Source organism: Arachis ipaensis, chromosome B1 (assembly GCF_059453495.1).
Source record: "Arachis ipaensis isolate K30076 ecotype BB chromosome B1, ASM5945349v1, whole genome shotgun sequence".
Classification (NCBI taxonomy): Eukaryota; Viridiplantae; Streptophyta; class Magnoliopsida; order Fabales; family Fabaceae; genus Arachis; species Arachis ipaensis.
The window spans coordinates 11599717-11625727 of NC_142436.1; the positions used below are offsets into that span (position 1 = coordinate 11599717).

A 26011-nucleotide genomic window follows, 5' to 3' on the forward strand; every position below is an offset into this window, starting at 1 on the left:
TCCACGAGAACCTCCTCTTCATCGTCTGAGTCAGGCGCAGGAACCATATTTCCATGCACCACAACATTGTTCACACTGAAGAGAGAAAGGTCAAGGTCGGGAGCTAAGACCCTGACCTGAGACTCTATGTTGTTGAACATTTGTCCAACCCTAAAGGAGCCAACTCCTGCGGCTCGTCGAGCTCCACATTCAGCTTCTTCACCTCCTCCTCCAACGCCAATCACTCCCCAAACACGCGAGTATAACTCTCTTGATATTTCTTATCCTTCTCCTCGGCTAGAGCGGCAGCCGCTTCCGACTTGGTGGCCCTCTCCCGATCTTTCTCTAGGTCGGTCTTCAAGGTCTCTCGCTCCTGCTCCAGCTCCTTTTTTATCTCACTGAGCCTTCCTACATCCACCCGAGCAGCCACCAAAAGCGCTGAAAACAAACTTTCACAATGTGAAGCCCTCACGTGCCAAGGTTTGAAGGTAGTTTTGGATTGTCACGTCATCCATACTCACGTGGTGACGAGGAAGTAGGTTCTCTTCGGCCCAAGCAAAGGCATCAAAATTCTTTGTATAAATGCTTTCTGCATCCTCCACCCTCTGTTTCTTGGAAGGGGGCTCAATAGGGGATGGAGGAGAAGGAGTGGACCCGGACGATATAAGTCGGGAAAAAGAAGTAGGGATATCAACCTGTGGACCGAAAAGACCTTACTTTGACTTTTTTTCTTGGAGAAGATCAGACTGAGATCCCGACCTCTTTCTGTAAGGATCCTTCACCGACTTCTTTCTGTTGTTGAAGGCTCTTGGCTACCACTGTTTTCTTTGTGTTTCGAAGATACCTCATAGCATATTTAGGAGTCATACTTTCTGCAAGGTAAAGCAGAACACAATTAGAAACAACAAAAGAATAAACAGCTAGAATTCAACAAGTAAAGGAAAGAAAACTATCAAGGTCAAACTTCAGAGGACTAGGGTCCCTAAGGTATCTTTTCGTATCCAAATGGGGAGTCTGACCCCAAGTACCCAACAAAAAATCTATCACACCCCTTTCCAGATCATTTAACTTAGATATGTCTACCTTTACCGTTACTAGTGTATCTTGCCAGTACAAAGGGAATTGGGTTTCTTGGTTTTCAGAAAGAAAGAAATGTCGGGTATCATCAGCAGCTCGTACCTTAAAGAAATGATTCTTGAAATCATGAAAAGACTCGTCAAAGATAGAAAAAACCTTCCGACCTTGCACAACTTGGAAGAATACCCACCCCAACTTCTTCATAGAGCTGTATGGTTTTGTCGCTACAAAAAGATAGAAGATGTTCGAACTAGGTCAGACATCCAGCTCCCGACATAGGAACTGGTACATTTTTATGAAAGCCCAAGAGTTGGGGTGCACCTGACTAGGGGCAAGGTTGGAAGACCGCAGCACCTCCATTTCAAAATCGGTAAAGGGAAATCGGACACCCAACCTAGTAAAGAAGCAATCGTAGATGTAGAAAAAATGCCGTTCAAATTTCTCTAGGGGAGGGAAGCACACTTTTTTCTCCGGGTCGGGTGGATCTAGCACATACTTTCTCTTATCCTCTCTACTCTCACAGATACTATGATGCCTACGAAACTCATCGCAATACTCCCTATCGGTCACAGGGACACAGCTAAGGACGATGCTATCTACCCAAACCCGAAGACTAGGGGGTACTTTTGTCGACATGTTCGTGATAAGACGGCGAGACATAAAGACTAACACCTACAAATACAAAAGAAGACCGTTACTAAGCAAATCGGGCATCACCTAATTTAGGTCGGGTAAAACAACTAAATCAAGGGAAAGCCATTCTTTTCAAAATCTTTTTACATAGCAACCAAATGGCGCCTCTTCGACACAACACTACTACAAAAAATGGCATCATTAAGGGTAGTACAATGCATAAAAGAGAACCACTACGCTAATAAAGATTCTTTTAAGAAAATGAGAGAGTCTTTCAAATCTTTTGGCAACAAACGTTTCCTCTCCTCAAATGCTCCACAACAACAAAAGAAAAGTGCAAAGGCAGCAAAAGCAAACCCAATAGCAAGCAAGATAATAAGAAGGGAGAGCTTGAGGGAAAGAGAAAACTAGAACCAACCTTGGAGAAGATTGTGAAGAAAAAAGGAGAGCACGTTTAAAAATAGCAAAACAAGAACGATCCTCTTCACACCGGCGAAAGCAAGTAACCCTTCAAACACCAAGATTGAGAAATCTCGAGGAAACAAAAATGGACGAAATGACATAGAGAAGCACTTTGGTGAAGAAGAAAGCAAAAACAACCTTTCAGAAACAACAAAAAGGAGAAGAAGAGCCGAAAAGTCCCCTTTATAAGGGACAATAAATCAGAAACGGCTCTTTCACTCGTCTTTAAGCATGCACGAATCCCCAAGAGCAACTGCCGCGCAGTATTCGACAGTCATTAAAACTCCACCAACGTTCAAAAATTCAAAAGACGTTGGATAATACCGACAAGGTCAAAATTCGACGTCCATAGCAGAAGCCACGGAATGCTTAAGCCCGACCGATAAAAGGAACGGACTCAAGCAGGGGTATTATTCATACCTTGGCCCAATAAAATGAAAGTCAGGCCCAATAACGCAAAAAGGCCCACCTATAAAGGTGGACTCCACGATAAGCCTGACCTCTTTAAAGAGGTCGAACAACGACATAGAGGTCCAGCTTTACTTGACCTAACAAGTAACTACCTCCTTAAATCTCTCCTACCTCATCTAGAAGGTATATCCCAACGAACTCCCAAGATAAAGGGAACGCTTATCTATCAGAAAAGATAGAAATATTCCAACAAAGGTATAACACACGTTTTAATCTACTAAAAAACCTGCTTAAAACCCTTGCTAACTTAAGTATCGGAGTCTCTTGCAGGTACCACCCCTCACCTCCTCACGAGGAACTCGGAAGCAGCACCTCGGCACCAAAGAGGTCGAACGCTGCCATACTAAGGGATTTAGACCTCACGTTCAGGCCCAAATCAACGTTTCACATAACTTTTAGAACAATATTTATTATTAATATTATATTATATTAATATATGTAAAGTGTTATGTAAAATAAAACATGTATTTAAAGCATTCTTTTTTTATACATATTTAGTATTATTAAAAAAGAAATACTATTATTATTTTAAATGATTCATTTTTTGTGTATTGATAGTTTGAAGGTATATTAAAATTATATGACATATTATCATATTAGCAATATTTTATACTCAATTACTTGAATATATTTGAATTTGATAAAAAAAAATCATAAATGGTAAAAAAAATGAGATTGAAAATACAAAATATTACATATCCAAATTAAATAGACGTAACTTATTAAATTTAAATATTCTTAGCATTTATATCGAAGAAAATAATTCGGGATGGAATATGATGGATGTAATGCATTGTAAATGATTGTATAAAAGATAATTTTGCTGTAAGGACAAAAAAACTGAATATGAATACTTATTATATAATTAAAAAAATAAAAGTAAGGTTGAATTCATAAAAGAATAGCAAAATTATGATTTATATCTTAAAGGAGATTAATTTCGATTAAAAAAAAACATTATCATTATATGAAATAGTTAAGAAAAAAAAGAAAATTAAAAAATAAAAACAAAATACCTTGTCTCAATATAAAATTGAGCTCTTTTCAAGAAAAATAATTTTACCCACATTCTATTAGATTGGTCATAATATATAAATAAATCTAATCATCCTTCAATAAAATAGAGTTCATTGTCTTTTCGTTGAAATCTTACATCCATATCATTCAAACTCGAATCACTAAATACAACTCGATGTGTTATTTGATAGATATGATGCATTCTTAAAAAATTACAACAAAGGACAATCCCGCTGAAAGTTAGATAAAAAAAAAGGTTTTAGTAAAAATAATCATGAGATTATCAAAAAAATAAGAGAATAACGTCAATAAAAGTTCATAAAAATTTGTAACTTATACCTTAAAATAATTTACTTAGATAAAAAATGAAGGATACATCTTTATTCTATGAAGTAGTTAAAAAAATAACAAATTAAAAATTAATACACACGATAAAAAATATTATACATATCCTTTAATCACACGAAACTAATTATGAAAATGTTCGATCAATATATGTGTTATTAATACACATGTATATAACAAAGTCATAAACGTTAACATTATATATAAATGTTAATTATGTATGATTGATAATTACAATAATTGACAATTAATATAATTGAAATTAGAATGTTTCACAATTAGTATAATTAGAATTAGAATAATTTATAATTGAAATAATTAATAATTAGTATAATTATTCATTAAATATTAATTTTTATAGGTGAATTCTATCTTACCTTCTCTAAATTAAAAGGTAAATTATTCCTTATTCTTATTATTAAATGAAATGAAATAAATTGTGTATCTGACGCTGCCATGTTTTCATATTTGTCCTCCTCATCCATATCTTTTGCATTATCTTCTTCGATAATGTCATCGTTATCTGACCAATTTGATTCGACATTACACCGATCACAATTACAGGTGAAGCCATAGTCTTCCATCAATTTCTTCTACCTGCTAGCATAGTTTTCATTGACAAAAAAATAGCTCAAATAGATCTCCCTGCCTTGAAGAACATCATGAATCATCCTAACAATAATGTCAGTATTATTACTGCCATCCGGTAGATTACTATCCACATAATCAAATCTGCAGGCATTAGAAAGACAATCGTGGTTAAAAAAAAGGAGGCATAGGAGTATATACCATAAGCTCTAATAGACCTCTGGCCATCATCAACAGAAACCAGCTGCATTAAGCCAAAGACATTGTGGTTGTCCTTGGCCAGAAGCGTGGAGGTGAGTTCCAAAGAAAATACATTCTGAAGACCAATGGGAGCAATTGAGCAGAGAGATGAAATAAGAAGGTGTAGGAACTGAGCTGCAGAAATTGTAGCGTCATCAGGAGAACTATGAAGAGAAAGCAAGATTTAAAAGTCTGAGGAGAAGATATTGGCAAGATTGTACACAACAATGAGAAATTGAACCTAGACTTGAAGTTCAAGTGGATGTCCAAGAAGAGAAGAATAGAGTTGGCTTGAAAGTGAGACAATGCTTGATAAAATTAAATTTTTTAATAATTTTTATAATTTTAAAAAAAATTACATCATGATTAATTAATTAAATTAATAAAATTTAGGTTAGATTAAAATTAAAATTAATTATGACAAATCAATTAATTTTATTTCAATTAATAATATAAAAGATATATTGCAAGGAATAATTTACCTTTTAATTTAGAGAGAGTTAAATAGTATTCACCATTTTTATATAATTATAAAAAAATATATTTTTTTAAAATAAATTAAAAAAAATGTATACATAATACCAGAATATATTATGTCAGTATTTTTTGTACTATCATATAACTTATTATAGAATAATATAATGATGATTATATTAATTTCATCTTTTAAATCGATTTACTCTGGAATATGATTTTCCAAATTTTTGTTTGCACGTATTAGTAATTGTTATATTTATTTAAAAAAAATTAATAATAATCGTTTCCAACTTCCAATTGCAATGTGCATTTATGGATGTGTACAGGAATATGTTCACGTGTTATTGACTGAAACAACAGAAAGATATAACTTAAAGAAAATAGATACCAAGAACATTTTTAAAAGAGTGTTTTTACTTTGATAGAAAAGTATTAGAAAGATAATAAATTTTATAATTTGTAATTATTATTAGTATTTTTAATAGTATAAAATTTTATTTAATTATATAAAATTATCCATTTTTTTTTGTTAAGTGGTTAAATTTTAATAAAAATATTTACTTTCTAAATTTTTTTTTTTGATATTGTCAAAAAATAAATTTATTTAAAATTAAAATTTATATTAAAATTAATTAATAAAATAAAATTAGTATCACCTTAAAAATATAATATTACTTTTATCGAAAATCAATAAAAAAGATGCTATTGGTATAAATATATTAATAAAATAATTAAAAATAATATAAAAATTTGTAACCATCTATCTCCCTCTGACATTTCTAACCACATGTTAAACCAGTGAGAGAGGGCATTAATTATGATCCATAGGTAACTCTCAAGTGTCCAACGTGGCAGATGATGTTAACAATGTCATACAAATCCTCTCCCTCTTCATTCCCACTTCAAAAGAACTCTTTCTTCTTCTCATCTTCTTCACCCAAATAAAACCATAAGCCCCAATTTGTGAAGGCAGAAGGATAGAAGATTAAAGAGGGACCATAGATAATTTTGAAGAGAAAATGTCAAGGTGCTAAATGACGAACTCACCTGCATCATATGTGAGTTTCACTGTCGCTAGAAATTCAATTGTGAAGAGAAAGAATGAGAATAAGGTCGATGGGAGGTGCTTTATGCCGTTAACGACTTTACATTTTTTGACAATGTACCAGTGTACCACAATGCTGTTAGTTGCAACAATTGATGTTGGGATCCCAAGTTTTATGACCCAAATTTTTTTTCTAAAATCAGAACAGTAACAATTTCTTACTTCAAACATAACATAGATCATCAACCAAATCACAAACTAAAAATAGAAAAAAAAAAAAAAAAAAAACTATACAGCAACGGGAACAGGAACAATAACGACGCAAATCCTAACCCCGATTTCATGCATAGATGAAGAACATGCAGAAAATCACTCAAACAAATTACATAATCAAGTGAGAATGAAATTTCAGACCTTATCTTACATAATTGCAAGTGTTGTCTCCTCCAACAGTGGCTCTTGCTCCCCCGCGATTGTTCTCCCTTCTCGCAAGTGGCCTCCGACGACTGCACAAACCCGACTCGCAAACGATGAACGACAACTCCGTTGGATTGATTGGAATGGAATTCGCCATTGTTGGGAAGCTCTCTCTTCTCTTCGCACCAAACCATTCTTCCCCTAACTTGTTTTAAAGCTTTCTCTTCTTAGGTTAAATATGTAAATTCCACCTATAATTTTAATTTTTAAGACAAATATTGATAGTTACAACCCTGTTAAATTAGTCATAGTATTGTTGGCGCTTCCATCTTTCATGGCCAGAAATGAGACAAATTTTATTTTTAATTTTAAATTATTATTTATAACATATAATTCCACAAATGTTTATGTAGCATCTTATGAAATCTAAAATAAAATTAAAATTAGAACTAGTATTGAAAATATTCTAATGAGCAAATAATATTTGCTCTTATTTTTCTTTTATGGCACTACAAAAAATGCATTAATTATCATGAATTCTTTTTGGATTTGAAAATTCATTAAATCTCCACCTTCATCTTCTTGTAATGATTACTCTGGTGTGGTGGTTTAATTGGTTTTTTTTTTTCTGGACACAGATTATAACAACAATTTTACGGAAATACTCATACGGAATAAGAAACATGACCGTTATAGGGATTTTGGCAGGGTTCAGATGACTCTAGCAAATAATTGAAATGGAAGAAAAGAAATGGGTCAAGAAGGACACTCCTTTATTTCTTTCATCCTTTGATAATTAGTGAATACTTCACTGAAACACTATTCTTCACATCTCATACAAAATTCAGTTTTTCAATTTCAACAGATGAAGCTATCCAAAGACAAGCACAAGTTTCATGATGTCAACTGACACAATTTCAAACCAGTTTTGGCCAATCAAGAAGCGGATGCCTGCATCATTTTTTTCCGCGTGGATCCCGGCTTAGCCCATATTTCTTCAGTGTTTCGATGTAATTTCTCATGAGGGTAAACTTGTTACTTCCCAGGTGATAGAAATAATCCCACGAATAGATTCCGGTTTTGTGCAAGTCATCAAAATTAAGCCTGAACAATCCAATTCATCAACTATGCATCACATTCCAGTTTGAAGGATTTAGATATTGAAATTTAGATCTAATGTCTAAGTTTGATGTACCTTACCCCGTAGTTCCCTACCGGTTCTGCAGACATGATTCCCACGTGCCGTCTCCCAGATATTACCTGGTTCGAGGGATCAATTGGAATGTAGTCAAATCAAAACAACAGAAAAAGAAGTAACAAGGAAGATTAATCAGACAAGAGATCTCATTGATTCAATTATCAAAGTGTACTAAAACTCAGGATATAGTTTCCAAATGGTGCAGTTGAAAAAGCATTCTGAGTTGCAGAAAGCAAGTACCTTTTCACCTCCAATTGATCTGATTTTTCCATCAACTGCAGGACTGTTTATTCTTAGAAACTCAGCCGACAACTTGAATACATGACCATCGGCAAATTCCACCTCCACCTGAGAACAGTCCAGGAATCATGCATAAGGAGGGTTAATAAGCATAATTTCTCCAAGAGAAAGATGTTTCAAGATGCAAGAACAATATGATAAGTAAGGATACAACAGAAGCAAAGCCTTTAACCACTACGAGTCATGTATAGAGTGTAACAACAGCTAACATTAGGAGAGTTCAGTGTAATTAACACAAAACAATAATGCTTTCCTTCTTTTCTACAGCTTCCAATTGCGTAATGATGATACAACTTAAAACACCCTTTCAAACCCAAATAGCACAATACTCAACCCAGTTATACCCTAGTTAGATACACAACATTCTTTCTTTTCTTTTCTTTTCTTTTCTGTAAATACTAAATGATATATAAGAAGAATACCATTCAGTATTTACAGCGTGTACCTTTCTAATCTTTCAACATGTCTGTGAAAGAAACACATTCAAAAAATTCATGACTTTTACACCAAATAGAGGCCAAACAACTCATCCTATCCCATGGTGAATTATACTCCAACCAAATACTTCAGATATGGTGTATAGTGCACTATGGCAAAAAGATTTCTTTCTCTCTTTTAGGCCTTCATATCATGAATCAAATGGGCCTTTAATATATTTGGGTCACCAAAAGTGTTCAAGCCATGAAAAACCCAAACAAAACAACAGTCAATATTCCATAGTCTCTCTCCTTCGGGATTCAATTAAAGGTGCATAAGTCAAATAAATTAGTAAATTACAGGAATGTTTTACTAATATTAAGTAACATTTTCTTATATTTGTGGCTAAATTTTCCTTCTAAACTTCGACTTATAAGAAAAATTCAAATTTACCCTATTCTCGGAAAAAAGGAATGTACATTTTTTCAAGGCAAGCTAAGAAACAAACTTTCATATTCTAACCCAATCATGTAGTAAACAATATTAAAAAAATAACAAATAAAAATTGAAAATTTTCCTTTTTGACTAAAAAAGGGAAGAAGTGCTAACCAATTTTGGGGCTTGAAGAGAGAATCTGGTGAGTCGGGGCATAGCCTCTGCCACTGTGTTGATACTCCGAATCGCAGCCATGACCATCAAGGAAGCAAGGGGTTTGATCGAATTCTCTTTTTCTTTTCCTTTATCCCTAAGTCAGGCTATATCCTTTGTTTGTTTGTAGAAAGATTTTGCAATGTCTGTGCTCAACAATTTTCCAAAACAACGCAATACAGACCAAAGCAACAGATTCAAAACTACTCACTATATCAGCATCACGATTGTGTCGAAAGATGATTCTTCAGTCCAATAAATATTGGAATCAGCAATTTAGGATTCTGGGACGAGAACCTCTAAAAGAAACAAAACGATTCTACAATAAAGAGAGATGCCAAGAAAGTTAGAAGGATAAGGGATGCAAATATTAGAATCAAGGTTTGGAAAACTAGTCTGGACCAAGGTTCTGAAAACCGGACCGGTTATCGAACCACTCTAGTCACTGGTTTACTAGTTTAATAGTTTAACCGGTTCAACTGGAAAAACCGTTTTATATTAAAATAATAAATAAATTATAAATAAACACTCTAAAATATAATTATAGTCTAATATAAACTTTAAAATATCTTAAGATCTTTAGATAAAGTACAAACTTAAATATTTTAATGAACTGAAGGTTTTGCTTTCAAAGTTTGCTATAAGAGAAACCAAAATCCTTTCTTCATCCTATAAATGTTTGCTTTGATGACATTAATCAATAAAGCAATTACATCGAAAACATATCAAACCATTTCCAACTCTGGTTTAAATTTGTCCAAGCAACAAAAAAAAGAATGAAGGTTTCGTCACCGAAAAAAAAAGAATGAAAGTTCCTCGAAGTAGCAGCTGAACAATCCACATCATTTAACACAAACTAGAAGTTTAGAAACCTCATTCTTCCATAGCTGCAGGCTCAAAGCTATCGCCACCTAAATCTAACCTGCCACCTAACATACCACAAATTTCTAATCAAGAGGAGACTCAAACCTGCAGACTCACAGTAAAATTGTATTCACTTGAGGAGACTCAAAACAAATCAGGAAAAGCAAAAGGATTTCACAATAACCCAGAGCTAAACTTGACATTTTAATGCTCCTTCATCGTGTTACTCAATAAATCATCAAAACAGCCACAATCCAAGCACATGTAAATCACAAAACTTAACCTTACACTTGTCTATTAAAAGCTCAGTTACTAATATGCAAGGTCAATTATTAGAGCGTGATCCTCAAAATCTTAGTAAAACAACACATAATTTCGATTCAGCAACATTAAACCAAGATAATCGATATTGATCAGCATCATGCCATAATTCATCTTATTATGTATTTATAAGCGTAGATAGATTTATTATCAAAGACTGGAATTAATTCCAACATATCTTCAGAAATCAAATAAGAATTCACAAAAGTTATTTATGTCCTCCAAATTACCTCCATATTTATGCCACAATGAAACTTATCTCACATATGCAATAGTTAGCACTTTAGCAGCTTCTCATGATTATTGCTCTTTAAAAGATCATTCTCCTTGTCTAGAATAATTTCTATTTAAAAAACAGTTTTTTTTGTCGAAGTGATAAACTACTGTAGTTATGGGAATAGAAGAGCAAGAATGAGCAGTGAATCCGTAACACAGGCAATGCAATTTATTATCAACCAGTAACCCAGTAACAGAGTCATCAAAATTGAAATTTATCATCACGCAGTGAGCAAAGCCAATCAACCAAAAACAAACGCTCAGCAACACAGTGACACACAAAACATCAGCATAGAAAAACCAAAGCTAATCAATAATCACAACACATTCAATAATCAATAATCAGTAAATTAAAATAATAAAATCACCACACACACAAAACAGCAGCATAGCAGAACCAACCAGAGAAATAAATTTAACACATCAGAAATTACCAAAACACACAAATAAATTAAAAGAAAGCTACAAACCCTAAGATGGAGGACCCGGTGTGTCTGAGGGTCGCGGACGACATTCACCGCTGCGAGGAGGACGGCTGAGAAGCAGACAGCGGCGCACCTGAGAAGCGGATGACGGCTTGACCGACAGGAGGAGGAAACACGGCGCTTGCGATGATTCTTCCTCTATATGAGCGCGACGGCGACGTGTCTTCCTCCGTGCGAGCACAGCGACATGTCTTCCTCCATGCGAGAGTGACGCGGAGGAGCGGCGTGTGCGGGGTATCACGGGAGAGAGGAGAGTGAGAGACCCGAGAGTTCGTGGAGGATGAGAGCAGGGGTTGGAGACTTCGGGGCAGTGGCTATAAGGACGGACGGCGACAGTGGATCGACGGACCGGCGGCGGCAGCAGCTAGGGTTGGAGAAGGGGGAGTGATTAGATGTCTGCAGCTTCAGTGAGAGAGTGAGATGCGAAGAGTGAAGAGTGAGATGTGTAGCTCAGGTTGGTTCGTTTAAACGTTTAAGCAAAAAACGACGCCGTTTTTACCGAACTGGCCGGTTTTCAATCCAATCCAACCGGCCGATTTCTGCCCGATTTACCAGTTTTCTATCGATTTTTATTTTAACGGTTTTGTATACTTGATCGGACCGTTTATACCTCCGGTTCGCAGTTAGACCGATCCAACTCTCAGAACTATGGTCCGGACATCAAACTGTTCGGGCGGTCCAAGTTTCAACCGTAAGGTTTAATCAAAATTCAACCAGAATAACTAGATTATAATAAAATGATATATAATATATTAATTATTAAATCATAAATACGAACACAGTTATAAAAAAACCCTCTGTAAATTCAAAAATACATAAAAATTCAAAATTATAACTAGAGTCTCATATTCTCATAATCTCATACAATAACTCACTATCCACAGGTACTTGTTCATTAATATTTGACAAAAAGACAAATAGGTCCCTGAGCTTTTGGTCCGTGGACATTTTCGTCCCTGAGCATTTGAAAATACTTTTAAATTCCCGACCTTAGTAAATTTTGGACGGATGAGTCCCTTCGTGAATTTGCCTCCGCCGGACCCATCGGAGAAGTCTAATCTGGTTCCCCTGAGGATGACGTGGCACGCTTGGTTGACAGCTGGACTGCTGAGTAGAAAGTTCAGCTGTCAACCAAGCGTGCCACGTCATCCTCAGGGGAGCCAGATCAGACTTCTCCGATGGGTCCGGCGGAGGCAAATCCACGGAGGGACTCATCCGTCCAAAATTTGCTAAGGTCGGGGATTTAAAAGTATTTTCAAATGCTCAGGGACGAAAATGTCCACGGGCCAAAAGCTCAGGGACCTATTTGTCCTTTTGTCTTAATATTTTTATACATATCTGAAAGAAATAAGTAAAGACAATTATAATAGGACAATGACAATCTGCAGGTCATCCAACTCAAAATCCAAAACCTGGACTAAATCCCCATAGTGGTCCCCCAGATTCAGCCCGTGCACCAATTTTGCCCCTGAGATTCCAATTGCACTGTTTATGTCCCCCAGATTCCGATTCGAGCACCATAATGGTCCTTCGAAGATTTTCTGGCGTGACTCAGCGACGGCGTTGCTTATGTGGCACAGCCACTGCCACGTTGGAGAGTCAGAACGACGTCGTTTCATGGGGCAAAACGAATGAAAGCCCACACGTCGCCGTTTTGATCACAGTGAGAGTAGTAGTAACTTGGGCAAAGGGTTTGGTATTCGTTACGTCTTCTCCTCCATATTTTCTCACCTCTCTCAACGCTTGGTCTCCTCCTCCATAAGCAGTAGCGACAGGCAAGGGCACTGCTGCCTGGTTTCTTAACATTGCTGTACTGAACTTGGGGGAAGGTTCGTGGTTCACCATTGAAGCATCGACTGAAGAACCGTTTAAGCTAACTTCAAGGTACAAATTTTATTATATTTTTTTGAATTTTTTGGATCATGTTTCATTCCTGATATGGCCGATTGTTAAAGTTACTTGAACATGATGCATGTAGTTTGTGTTAGAATCCACTGCCTGTTAGGGTTTTAGTGTTTTCCTTCTTCAAACCAGTAATGCATGCTCTGTTTCTTGTGAAAAGAACAGGGGTTAATCTCTGGTGGTGTGTAATATCTAAGTTATTTGTTGTTTATGTGTTGCATGCGTGGTGAATTTTAAGCATTTCCTCTGTTATGTTGCAGATGAACGCCGAATTGTTAGACATAATGTTTCATCATGGGGGAAATTTTGAGAGGGGGAAGGATGGGAGATGGACATACACACCTGACAATAGGCATTGTTTGGGTGATCTGGATGTGGACAGGTTGGATGTATTCTACCTGAGAAATTACTTCAAAGAGCTAGGCTATGAGACCATGAAGGAGGTTTGGTGGCAGGTCCCTGGGATGAGCCTGGAAGTAGGTTTGAGGCGTTTAGACTCTGATAATGAGTTGAGAGAGCTGTGTAATCATGGTGGAAAGAACAATGGGGTAGTGGATGTCTACATTGAACATGGCATTTCAGAACCTGAAATAGTACAAGGAGAGGATGTTGTTGTGCATGTTGATGACGAGGTGAGGGATCTTGGAGAGCAAGCCAAGTCAAATGCCAGGATGGTGAAAGACCCCCCTGTCAAACCTACCACCGAGAAGGACCCTCCTAGGAGTTTAAGCATGGTAACATACAAGCCCCAAGCTAAAGAGGCGTTACTGAAGAAGAGCAATGTGAATTCTAACATGGAGTCCCAGCCTAAGCCTAAGTCAAAGTGTAAGCCTAAGACAGTTCCCAAACCCAAACCCATGCCCAGACAGAACAATGTAACTAGGACTAGGAGATATTGTCTAAGGTCTGTAGGGAAAGGTATTTCAAAAGCAAAGGAAAATGCTAGTGATCATGTTCTTTTATCCTCTGACTCAGACTCTCATGACAGCTACGAGAGTGCTGAGGACGAGGCCTATAAACCACAAGAGCCGGATGATAGCTCAGATGAATCGGGCATTGGATATACTGTTCCTTCACAGAAGAAGAAAGTCAAGAAACCCAATGCAAGGAAGAAGGTCCAGGCTGAGAGTGGAAAGGAAAAAGGGAAGGCCAAGGTCTGTGTTGATGATGATGGATTTGTGGAAGACGTTTCTGATGAAGATGTGGACATTGGATTTGTGGGGGGAGGTATAAAAGGGGATAACATGGACTTCTTTCCCAACTATTAACTGTTGAATTTCAGGAATACATGGATAGGATAAAGCGGCTGAACGAGGACGCATGGAAGTATCTTGACAAGTGGCCAAGGGAGGCATGGACGAGGTCACAGTTCAGGCACAACCCGAAATTGGACTCGATTTGCAACAACGCCTATGAGGTTTTCAATTCAAAGATCAAAGAAGCAAGGGGCAAGCCTATACTTACTCTTCTAGAAGAGGTGAGAATGTTTGTCATGCGGACTATGGCTAAGAACAAGGTTAAGTTGGACAATCACTTGGGGCTGTTACCACCCGTAATCAAAAGTAGGTTAGAAAAGGTGAGGAAAGAGTCCAGACATTGGCATGCTATATGGTCTGGAGATACTGGATATGAGAAGTTTGAGGTCCATGGGCGTCCAACAAACCATGTGGTAGACCTGGGGAAAAGATTATGTACCTGCCAGTTCTGGATGTTAACAGGTTATTTTCTCCCATCCACTTACCTTTGCTCATTTAATTTTACACTAGTGTTATAAATAATTTTTGATTTAACCTAAGTTGGAAGTAAACTGGACTTGTAGGGATTCCATGCGTTCATGCTTGTGCAGTACTGGCCAGAGTCAACAAGCACCCAGAGGATTTCTGCCATAAGTTGATAACCATGGAGTCTTACAAGGAAACATACAAGTACCACATCAATCCTATACCTGGCCAAGCCTTCTGGGAACAAAGTCAGTTTAACAAGCCATTGGCACCACCAATCAAGAGGAAGCCAGGGAATCTTCAAACAAAGAGGAGGAAGGACTCAGATGAAGTCTCAAGTTCTAGCAAGAAATCTAAGCCAGTAACAGCCTTGAAAAGACAGCTTCGGCCTTTCACATGTAAGTACTGCTTGCAAAAGGGTCACACCAAGAGAGGATGTGAAAAGAAAAGAGCAGCTGATGCTGCTCAAGCTGCAGCTGATGCTGCGGCTGCTGCAAAGGCAGCAGAGGCTGCTAAAGACCCTAAAAATGCTAGTGCACAAGCAATTGCAACTGCCCAGGCCACCACAACTGACACTGCAACTGCCTCTGCATCTGCCAGTGCCACTGCAACTGCTACTCCAAATGCAACTACTACTGCTACAGCTACGGCTAATGCTAATATTACCATCAATTCTGCTCCTATTGGTCAAGCATCAGAAATTGATCTGTCACAGTCAATTTGTTCTGAACCAGAAGACTCTCAAAAGGTACAATTTTAATTCTATAATAAGCCTTTGTAATTAATGGAGTAAAAACTCTGAAAAAGGTTTACTGAGTGACAATGTTTGGTATTTATTTCTGGTTTGAAATTTGTGTAGTTCACTGAAGTAACTGGGGAACCAGCCACAAGACCTGCCAAACTGCCTACTAGAAGAAGGTCACCTCCAACAACCCCTTCTACAGCACTGGACCCAATGAAGGGTGCGAGTTCTGTCACTGCTTCACGATTCACAAATTTTCTGAAGTTTGTGCCGACTCCTGGATTTAAGCACCCCCGAAAGAAGTGAACTTTCATATTAGGACATTAGGACATTTTGCTTGTCAAGTGTTAGTTTTTTGTTAAAAGATACAGTGACTGCCTCACTCTAAACAATGGTTCATTTTGTTGATTACTAATCAAGTATGTCATGCTACTTGTTCAATTACTTATGGTTGTAATGTGTTAAAACTATGAATGGTTTGCCATATTTTGGTATTGATCAATTAATATTGTCCATGGTTTGGAATCTTTCTGTTACTTATTTACAAGTTCTTTTACTTCATCCAACAGGATATTATATTATATCAAAGTAAGATGATTTACACAAACCTTGTTATGTTACCACATAACAGTTTCATTCATTAATTTGGGAACTGCATTACATTGACATGTTCTCAACCCTTTAATAGCACCAATCCTACAAAAACAACAATTACTAAGAACCCAAATCCAAGAACATGAGTTATGAATTTCAGATTCCTAATGTCTGCCTCCATCTTGCCCATCCGCCATGCAAAGTTCATCTTCCTATCACCATCATCATCTCCTGCAACAGCTCCTTCAGACAACTCCTCTTGCACAGAATCAGCCCAGACGAATAACCCACACCATGTTTTCCCACTTGTCTGCAACCAACCAAAATAATCAACCGAAAAAAAAATTTTCAATCTGCTACAAATTATTAAACTTTACTCACATTATAGTTGGGGCAACCAAAGAAGGGCTTGTTAGGATGCGACTCCGTCCCAGACCACCTTAGCACCGGGCGACAACCACAGCCGCACCAGTCCGAAACCCGTCCATGCCTGCTTCGCGTCGTGCTTCTTCTCCAGTTCTCCGTCGACGATGACCGGTTGGAACTTCCTGCAACATGGCTCCCACTTCCTCTCATGGTGGACAGCTATCGGTGTACAAAAGAGATGTAGAAGAAGACGTTGATGGAGAGAACCTCAATGGGAAGGCCAACGAAATTTTAGGGTTTAAAAATGAGGACAGGGACTACATTAGGAAATTTTATCACACATTCCACGTCATATGTACACTACGGCGTCCAACGTGGCAGTGGCTGTGCCACATAAGCAACGCTGTCGCTGAGTCACGCCGGAAAATTTTCGAAGGAACATTAAGGTGCTCGAATCGGAATCTGGGGGACATAAACAGTGCAATTGGAATCTCAAGGGCAAAATTGATGCACGGGCTGAATCTGGGGGACCAAAATGGGGATTTAGTCCCAAAACCTGATATCTATGACATAAGTGCATAACACATTTACCCCACCTCAAAAGCCAAAACCCGATATCCATGAGATTTTTTTTTTTTGGACATTTGGGTACTTCTAAACTCCGAATACTTCTAAACAATAAAGTTAGCTTTTTCAGATCCCACATGAGAATCACCATTTACATTCTTCTATATTAGGGGTGTTCAAAACCGATCCGGACCAAACTAAACCGATGGACCGAACCGAAAAAACCGAAAACCGAATTAACCGAAAACCGAAAAAACCGAAAAAATGATGTTTTGCAGTTTTTTTGCGGTTCAGTTCGGTTTTCGATTCTTGCCACCAAAACCCTAATCGAACCGAACCGAACCGGTTCTTCAGAAAACCCTAAAATTAAAACTACCCCAACCCTACCCCCCATACCCCCACCCCCCCAAACGCGTTACACTTACAGGCACAGCTGCGCGAGTCCCTCCCTTCCCCGGCTCCCCCCATGGAAACCTAACCCCGCCGCCCAAACCCCAGATCGGAGCCACCACCCACGCACCCACGCACCCAAACGGCCAGCAGTCACCCACCTTCTTCACTCATTGTTCTTGTCTCCTTGATACTCGAAGTCGAAGGTAGCAGTCACCCACCCACCGCGAACACGAAGACCCAGTCACCCACCCACCTACAGGACCTCCGACCTCACCACCTCCGACGTCACCGCCTCCACCCAGAAAGCCTCCACCCAGCAGCGTTTCTGGGTTCTGTAGGGTCACCTCACCACCTCCGACCTCGCCGCCTGCACCCAGAAAGCCTCCCACCCAGCCACCGATTCAGGTGCATATGGAGCCCGAGCCATCTATTCAGGTAAACTTTACTGATGCATTCTTGCCTTGTTGTTGGTATTGCTGCTTGGTGCTTGCTGGTTAATGGTTATTGTTCAATGTTCAGTTTGTTCAGTTTGTGACTTTGTTCAATTTGAAAATTCTGGTTTCTGGGTTCATTGCTTGTTTGGTTCATTGCTGGTTTAATTTGAGATTATCAAGTTTTGTTCTGTTTAGGGTTTAATTTGGCAAGTTCAATTTTTTAATTTGCCAAGTTCAATTTGCAAATTCTGTTTAGTGTTTATTGCTGCATTGCTGGTTTAATTTGAGATTATCAAGTTTTGTTCTGTTTAGTGTTTAATTTGCCAAGTTCAATTTGCAAATTCTGTTTAGTGTTTATTGCTGCCTTGCTGCCTTGCTGGTTTAATTTGTTCATTGCCATTTGCCAAGTTCAATTTGCAAATTCTGTTTAGTCTTTATTGCTGCCTTGCTGGTTTAATTTGTTCATTGCCAAGTTCAATTTGCAAATTCTGTTTAGTGTTTATTGCTGCTTTGCTGGTTTAATTTGTTCATTGCTGCTTTGCTGGTTTAATTTGTTCATTGCCATTTGCCAAGTTCAATTTGCAAATTCTGTTTAGTGTTTATTGCTGCCTTGCTGGTTTAATTTGTTCATTGCCAAGTTCAATTTGCAAATTCTATTTAGTGTTTATTGCTGCCTTGCTGGTTTAATTTGTTCATTGCCAAGTTCAATTTGCAAATTCTGCTTAGTGTTTATTGCTGCCTTGCTGGTTTAATTTGTTCATTGCCAAGTTCAATTTGCAAATTCTGTTTAGTGTTTATTTGCTCGTCTAATCTTGTTAAGTTTTATGGTATGAATTGTTCTCCTTATATTATTATTATTATTATAATTATTGTTGTTGTTCTTGTTGTTCTTATTATGTAATTGTTTTTTTTTATTATTTCAGGTTGGTTTGCATTATGAAGTTTTAGTTATTTTGTTGGAGAAGACACCATAACTTTGCTAATTGCTATCAGTTTAATGACAATTTATTTTTATTTTTAGTTGTGTTGACTGTTGAGCTATTAAACTTCTTTAATTGTCGTATTTGAATTCTATTGTCGTTATATTTCATTAGATCAAGACTTTGTTAGCTATTGTGTATTTTGGCTTGTTGATTTCAATCTTATGACATTGCATAATAGTATGGTAGAATTTTTTTTATTTGATTGAAAAAATCGAACAAACTGAACCAAACCAAACCGATTTTAATTGGTTTGGTTTGGTTCGGATGACCTTGAAAAAAAACCGAACCAAACCGAACCGCAACTTAATTAAACGATCGGATCGGATGGCTTTTCCTTCAAAAACCGAACCAAACCGCACCGCGAACACCCCTATTCTATATGACTCATTATCATGATTATTTATGTACCAATATTTTAGTAGCATACCTATCTAGCAGTAATAAACTAATAATCTTGTACAACAACTCAAATTAAAGAAGCTTGATGGAATTAACGGAAGATTTTGTTAACAATCTGGAATGCTGGTGCTTTTTGGAATTTATGTTGATGTCTTAATTTGTGCATGCCGTCCACTTGATGCTCATATAGTCGTAGACTAGACCCTATTATTAATTAGCTATTTAGCTGTACAACATAGCTTAAAAAAAATCAATAACAAGAACAACTAACAGTCTAACACAACAGCAATATGAACATAGCAAATAAATTAAAAGATGCACCAACGAGAAAAACAACAACACAGCAGTGAGGGATCAAAGAGGGGTAGAGGTCTACAGGACATACCGTAACTGAGACGGCGACGACGACGGGAAGGAGAGGAGGGCCGGAGAATGGAACTCTGCAACTTGCGGCGGCTGGCTGGAAGAGGCAGAGGCTGGAATTTCATTCAGCGATGGGGTTTCTCCTTTAGTTGGTGAAAATGCTTTCACGCAGAAACGCCGGGGAAAGTTGCAGAGTCGTCGGAATCGCGGTTCCGCCGGCAACTCACGTTTCGGGAAGAAAGTTGGCCTAGAGCTTGGTTTATGCGGCACCCGACCCGAATCTGAGGCACAACATACTGAAAAGAAGGCGCTAGAATCTTAGGTTTTCCCCCATTTTCACCCTTTCCAATCTCTTTGCCTCTGAAATTTGAAACCCATCATATCTCTTTCTCTATTTCATCACGATAGTTGTTCTTCGATTAGAATTTAGAAGAGAAAAAAGACGTGTTTGAAATTAGGCAGAAACTCACCTACAGTCCTACGGTCCACAGCACATGAATTTGTTTTTGAATGTATGACAGTGTTATCATTTAGTTTAAAAAAAATTGATTTATTTTATATAAATAATTTAATTAAAAAATTAATTGATATAATTATGATGTTAAATTTTTATTGTATTTTATTTTAAAAATAATTTGACTAAATTAAATTAAAAAATTGTAGTTAATTGTTTATTATATAATTTTTTTAACTAAAATTATAATTAAAAAAATAAAATTATCTAATATATTGGATCAGCTCAATGTTAATGAGATTTTTTTTATTATAAAATATAAAAAAATTGAACTCTAAAAAAATCATGTTATTTTTTAAGATTTAATTTTTTTATTGTGTTTTCATAAAGTTTGCACAAAATTTACCTATCATGTTGACTAAACTTATTTGTATTAGTTTGTAATTTACAATTTAAATAAATGTAATTTAAATTAATAATTTATAAAATTGTATGTATTCGTATTATTATAGTATTATTATACTCATATGATTAATTATATTTATTTGATTTAAAAAAATAACGTTGTTAATTTAAATTATATCTATTTGAATTTTTGGATAATCAAACTAGACTAGATATTTGGTTGACTTTTAAAATTTAAAGAAAATTATGGAGGTCATAGTAGACATAAATACCATGAAACAGAGGTAAAGATTCTAAAATTAAATTATCTCTATTTCATAACTTTTTTACTAACAAAATCTGGGTTCAAAACTGTCATGAGATATATTTCACTTTTTATTTGGATTTGAAAATTAAAGTTGGTTCAAAACTGTCATTAAGATAAAGATATTTCAAGATTTTTTAATTTGTTTTTTGGTTTAAATTAATCCTACTGACAATGTCTTTATATTTTCTGTTATATATGCAAATCAAATATTATTTTTCCGTAAATAAAATCAACTCGTAACTCGTTCAAGTGATACAAATAATTAATGGAAATAGCATAAGTTATAACGAACCTAGTAATAATTAATCGAACATAAAGCTGAGTTGAGAATCCTAAAGAAGAGCCAAAAGAACTAACCAACTGCAGGTATGCAAAAAATTTGTACATTCATAAATAATATTATTTGATCACTGTAAGCATGTAACCTTTGATGTTGATTCAGGAGTAAGAAAAATCAATCCAAGATGAGTGATTTACAATGGAAGAAGCTGAAGGTCTTGGAAGCGGGTTCTTATGGCACTGTTTATCTTGTCATTGTTGTTGATACACAAACACCGTATCAGAGCTTCATTGCTGTGAAGAGCTCCATTCCCAGGTTGGCATTCTCACTGGAGAAAGAAGAACAGATTTTTAAATCAATTTGAAAAGGTGAAAGCGGTGGTTGCCAAGAAATCATTCGATGCTTTGGAACTGAGACCACAGTAGAGCACGAACGTCACTTCTACAATCTTTTCCTGGAGTATGCTCCCTACGGTTCTTTGGCTGACTTGATCCACAAGAAACCTCTCCCCGAGACCGACGTGAGTGTCTATGCACACATGATTGTTAAGGGGCTTTCACATATTCATCGCAAAGGAATAGTCCACTGTGACCTCAAGCCGGAGAACATTCTTGTGTTTCCTTCATTGGATAAAGAGATTGCAAACTATCAATTGAAGATTGTGGATTTTGGATTATAGAAAACCAAAGAAGAGGAAGCAGATGTTGAGCTGTGGAAGTCCAAGCCTAGAGGTACGCCGGCATACTTGTCGCCGGAAGCGTTTTCCAGTCATATTGATGCTCCGATGGATATATGGGCACTTGGTTGCATAGTGATTGAAATGCTCACTGGATTGTCTGCCTGGGGTGAAAGCTCTTTGCTTACTGAGGAGTTGAGGTACTTCGTTGAGCATCATGAACTATCACCTAAGAAGCCACAGGGAATCGGTTTTTTCTGTCATGATTTTCTGGAAAAGTGCTTTACGAAGGATCCTAGCAAAAGGTAGACTGCTGACATGCTTCTTGATCATCCTTTCCTTTATATCACACTGTTTCATTCATATTATCTTTCAACTTGGCTATGATTATTTTTCTTAATTAGTTTCATTGCAACCTTATTTATGGTTTATGTAGTTAGAGCCATTATGATGACATTCTAAGATTGAATGGTTTTGTTTATTGTGTCCCCTGTCCAAGGGCCTGATGGCTATGCCGTAGGGTTTTTTGGGTCAGGCCGTCTTCTTCTCCTTGATGGCTTTGCCGAAAAGGAGTTGGAGTCGCGCGGTGTTAGAAAATAGAAAAGTTGTACAAAGTGTTGATTAATAATGAGTCTATCTCTTAACATTTATAGTTTGTAAGATTTAATAAACTATGTTAATAAAAGTGGTTTTGTTTGCTATTTATGCTTCGGCTGTTATCAGTTCCTTTTTATGTTTCAATTTTCTTTTTCTTTCTTCCTTTTATAATCCTGCTTTTAGTATATGATCAAATTATTTAATTAGATAGAAAAATATCAACCCGTGTTGTTATTCTTTTAGGAGTAGTAAACCATCAATTTATTGAACTCTGAGTAACATCAATTCTGAGCAACATTATCAATCGGTAAAACTTGTTGAACTCTGAGTGTTCCTCCAAGAGGAATAAGTGAGTGCAAAACATTTTGTTTTTTGGATTGAAGTTGTGTTATTGAAGTATCGATTTTCTAGTTTCATTGATATCTAAATTTTATGATATCAATTTAATTATATTTTGATCAATTTTTTAATCCTGTATTCAGTTTGATCTTTGGGAATCATAATTCTTTTCCTCAATTCTCTCTGAGCTTCGATCAATTAACATACATTGATCCTGCATTTTCCTCCTTGATCTTTACTGGTTAAATTTCTTACTAATTGCACCAATTCGGTATTAATTTCCTCAACAATGAAAATTTTCTTGTTATCTCTTCGCTCTTCTGTTGGGATGATATTATGTATTCATAAAAAGTAAGCCTGTTTCTTAAGCAGAATCTACTAAGATCTGGATGTCTATTCTATTCTAAAGGAAGAAAGTTAAGTAGAATCTTGAAGCATCTGCTGAAGTAGCAGTGGCACGAGTTTGTCCACCAAAGCTTGCATCATTCTGCACTCAACCACACTAATGTATCATAATTCATGAATAAAAGTTGTTGATTGAAACTGGTAGAATAATATATATAAATAAATCTTGTTGTTGGTTTTCAGAGAAACTATTCACTTAATCTGTAAAAAAATTTGATGAGTTTTGCATTGAATTAGTAGCAACATTGCGAAATTAAACCACTATCATAAGCAAGTATAATTTCCAGGGAGATATATAATCTTGAGAATTATTAATTCACAAGTTCGGTCGAAAGTCGAAACTACAGAAGTAACTTCTGTTTGACCTTGATATGTGAAGCTAGCTCTTTCAACAAGCATTAATCTACAATCAATAAATGATAAAAACAAATTCTTGAAAGCAAAATGAATCAAGGTCAGAAAGAAATGAGCAAATTTTGTTGGAAGAAACCAGCAATCTCTACCATTCTGTGATTGACAAAAATAGAAATCGAGTTAATTTGGTTGGAATTGATTTTTGGGACCATCCGAAAGCATGAGAGGAGAGTAACATATAGAAAACAACCTAAAAGGATTAAACCAAGATTATTTACTAAAAACACTCACAAATGGTGAATGATTTTGTATAAATCTGCAAAACACAAATGAACACAAGAAAATGTATCAAAATATAGTTAATATTTTACTAATTTTGATTGTAGAATATTGACATTATAACATACAAACATGCAGCTACACAAGTTGAACAAGTAAAAACCAGAGAGACTCCACAATGGTAAATATCAAATAAATTAGGCTATTACATAAATTACTCATAGTTTGCATCAAACCAAGGAAGTTCATCATTTGTGAACAAAAACCAAAGCTTATCCACAAGAACAGAAGAAACTGAAATGAATATGAATATAATAGTATATCAAAAATTTAAATTAAGAAATTAAGAACAACCTCAGGTGGGAGATTCAATTTAACATCAATTTCTAAAAATGATTCAGCATCAGCACCTCCTGATGTCATATGATTTACCATAAGTGCTGCAAATCATAGCAATAAAAGCATGAATCAAAAAAGAAAAGTCACATGAAATATCTTTTCATTTTTTTAAAAGACAGATCAGTTTATCTGTAGAAAACTCTTAACAACAAATATAAAAAAAAATTTGGTCAATTCACAAAAGCCATTGGAGCAGCTCAACCAAGCAATCTTCCTCTGTCCATCATTGGAACAACTTCAAAGTTCAAAAATTGAAGTTTAGGCAGTGAGTACCTACACAAACAAGAAATAATTAGTATTTGATTTCAGATGCATATTTATTACTTGTCTGTTTTTCATCAAATCTAAGGGTTTGAAAACATCTTGTGCAAATCTAATGAAAATCTAAAGAATTCTAATATGCATCCTTATTATGACATTGAGAAATAAATTATGAAAATCTAATGTTTTGTGGCTAATTTTTTATTTATCGTAGAATAAAATTAGCCGCATCACTTTTACTTATAATGATTTAATGAAATGATAATTTATTATATTATACATAAATAAATTGATAGACCTGCATGTAAATTCTTGCTCTCAATATTGATACACTCTGTTAATTATCATGTCTCTGTTTAAAATTATTACTTTAATTAAGGCCTAAGCTTAACTGATTTTAACACAATGACAAAAACATGCTCTGAATTATTATCACTATGTGATGATGTTGTCTTGACTAAAATTCAATCTGACAGCAACATCATGAATCGATAAAACTTGTGTCACTTGTGAAACTCTGAATGTTCCTCCAAGTATAATAAGTGAGTGCAGAACATAAATGTAATATTAAGAGGGATTGGATTGATTAATGAAATTGTATTTTCAACATGTCTTTGTTCTTCTTTTCCTTGTATAAGATATTCTCATTTTAACTACTTTTGTCAACATAAAACTTAATTTAAATGTCGTAACAAAAATTGCACTTATTTGTTATTGTTTACTAGTAGGAATTCTAGATGTTTATTCCATGCCCTTAAAAAATTATTGAAAACTAATTCAATTTGTTTATAAAATTTAGGGAATATATATTCTAAAAGCACATATTAAAATTTTCAATTGAAATATTTTTATAAAAAATATACATAATTCAAATATTTAATATATTTATTAAAAAATTTAAAATCTTTCACTAATAACAGTTTAAAATTGAATTTTTTTTGGTGGACTGATATTTTTTTTCTTGGATATGATAAGAATAATTGTGTATTGAATGTGTAAATTATTGAATTTATTTTATATATATATATATATATATATATATATATATATATATAAAATTGTGTATTGAAATATTATTAAAAGTGATTTATTTTTAAAATTGTGTACTGTAACACTCTGATTAGATAATTCTATAAAATTTTTAATATCAAAATTAGTTTTTTAGTTAATTTTAAAATAAATATATAAATAAAGTTTAACTAAGAAAATAACTTTTAGCTAAATATATTTTATATTAAATTTTATATTTTAAATGTTCTAATCGATAAAAGTTGGTGGAAACTCACTTGCAGTCTACTTCAGATGAAATTTTTTTATGGATGACACGTGTTATCATTTTCTTTTAAAAAAATCGATTTATTTTATACAAATAATTTAATTAAAAAATCAATTGATATAGCTATAATGTTAGATTTTTTTACCGTATTTTATTTTAAAAACAAATTGACTAATTTAAATTGAGAAATTGTAGTTAATTATTTACTATATAATTTTTTTAACCAAAATTATAATTAAAAATCATTAAAAAATA

The 26011-nt window shown here is 35.4% G+C and overlaps 4 protein-coding genes and 2 pseudogenes across 12 annotated transcripts; 3 read left to right on the top strand and 3 right to left on the bottom strand.

Moving 5' to 3' along the window:
* Nucleotides 1–4215: 4215 nt before the first annotated feature.
* LOC107616555 (uncharacterized) lies at nt 4216–7037 on the bottom strand. 5 transcript variants are annotated; one of them, XM_021117380.2, is made up of 4 exons: nt 6749–7037; nt 6337–6527; nt 4774–4947; nt 4216–4584 (listed from the first exon to the last, which is right to left on the bottom strand). In XM_021117380.2, exons 1-4 carry the CDS (start codon nt 6943–6945, stop codon nt 4568–4570), a joined length of 579 nt encoding a protein of 192 aa, XP_020973039.1. In that variant the 5' UTR covers nt 6946–7037; the 3' UTR covers nt 4216–4567. The 5 variants fall into 5 exon arrangements, 2 of the variants coding, with proteins under 2 accessions (XP_020973039.1, XP_020973038.1); XM_021117379.2 differs by having other exon boundaries at nt 4216–4947; XR_001614567.3 differs by lacking the exons at nt 4774–4947; nt 6337–6527 and having other exon boundaries at nt 4216–4716; nt 6749–6876.
* Nucleotides 7038–7489: 452 nt separating this feature from the next.
* LOC107624990 (uncharacterized) lies at nt 7490–20180 on the bottom strand. 5 transcript variants are annotated; one of them, XM_016327499.3, is made up of 6 exons: nt 11246–11713; nt 10187–10243; nt 9276–9633; nt 8190–8297; nt 7947–8011; nt 7490–7855 (listed from the first exon to the last, which is right to left on the bottom strand). In XM_016327499.3, the coding sequence occupies exons 3-6, from the start codon at nt 9360–9362 to the stop codon at nt 7708–7710; spliced, it is 408 nt and encodes a 135-aa protein (XP_016182985.1). In that variant the 5' UTR covers nt 9363–9633; nt 10187–10243; nt 11246–11713; the 3' UTR covers nt 7490–7707. The 5 variants fall into 5 exon arrangements, with proteins under 5 accessions (XP_016182985.1, XP_020973053.1, XP_020973058.1 ...); XM_021117394.2 differs by having other exon boundaries at nt 10107–10243; nt 11246–11711; XM_021117399.2 differs by lacking the exons at nt 10187–10243; nt 11246–11713 and adding an exon at nt 19747–20180.
* LOC148575715 (uncharacterized) lies at nt 13423–14430 on the top strand. The gene has a single exon (XM_088501011.1). The coding sequence runs from the start codon at nt 13423–13425 to the stop codon at nt 14428–14430; it is 1008 nt and encodes a 335-aa protein (XP_088357137.1).
* LOC148575716 (uncharacterized) lies at nt 15062–15842 on the top strand (annotated as a pseudogene).
* On the bottom strand, nt 15567–16944 carry LOC148575717 (uncharacterized). Its single transcript, XM_088501013.1, has 2 exons — nt 16601–16944; nt 15567–16529 (listed from the first exon to the last, which is right to left on the bottom strand). Exons 1-2 carry the CDS (start codon nt 16793–16795, stop codon nt 16299–16301), a joined length of 426 nt encoding a protein of 141 aa, XP_088357139.1. The 5' UTR covers nt 16796–16944; the 3' UTR covers nt 15567–16298.
* A 1174-nt stretch (nt 20181–21354) lies between the features above and the next one.
* Nucleotides 21355–22233, top strand: LOC148575718 (mitogen-activated protein kinase kinase kinase 20-like; annotated as a pseudogene).
* The last annotated feature ends 3778 nt before the right edge of the window (nt 22234–26011 follow it).

Coding starts and splice junctions, on each gene's coding strand:
- LOC107616555 (XM_021117379.2), bottom strand. CDS start 6,945: ATGGTTTGGTGCGAAGAGAAGAGAGAGCTTCCCAACAATGGCGAATTC. Junction 6,528..6,748: donor TTGCAATTATGTAAGATAAG/GTCTGAAATTTC, acceptor TTCTGATTTTAG/AAAAAAAATTTGGGTCATAA. Junction 4,948..6,336: donor GAAACTCACATATGATGCAG/GTGAGTTCGTCA, acceptor CAATTTCTGCAG/CTCAGTTCCTACACCTTCTT.
- LOC148575717 (XM_088501013.1), bottom strand. CDS start 16,795: ATGAGAGGAAGTGGGAGCCATGTTGCAGGAAGTTCCAACCGGTCATCG. Junction 16,530..16,600: donor TTGGTTGCCCCAACTATAAT/GTGAGTAAAGTT, acceptor GGTTGGTTGCAG/ACAAGTGGGAAAACATGGTG.
- LOC148575715 (XM_088501011.1), top strand. CDS start 13,423: ATGAACGCCGAATTGTTAGACATAATGTTTCATCATGGGGGAAATTTT.
- LOC107624990 (XM_021117399.2), bottom strand. CDS start 9,362: ATGGTCATGGCTGCGATTCGGAGTATCAACACAGTGGCAGAGGCTATG. Junction 8,298..9,275: donor CTCTTCAAGCCCCAAAATTG/GTTAGCACTTCT, acceptor GACTGTTCTCAG/GTGGAGGTGGAATTTGCCGA. Junction 8,012..8,189: donor GATCAATTGGAGGTGAAAAG/GTACTTGCTTTC, acceptor CCCTCGAACCAG/GTAATATCTGGGAGACGGCA.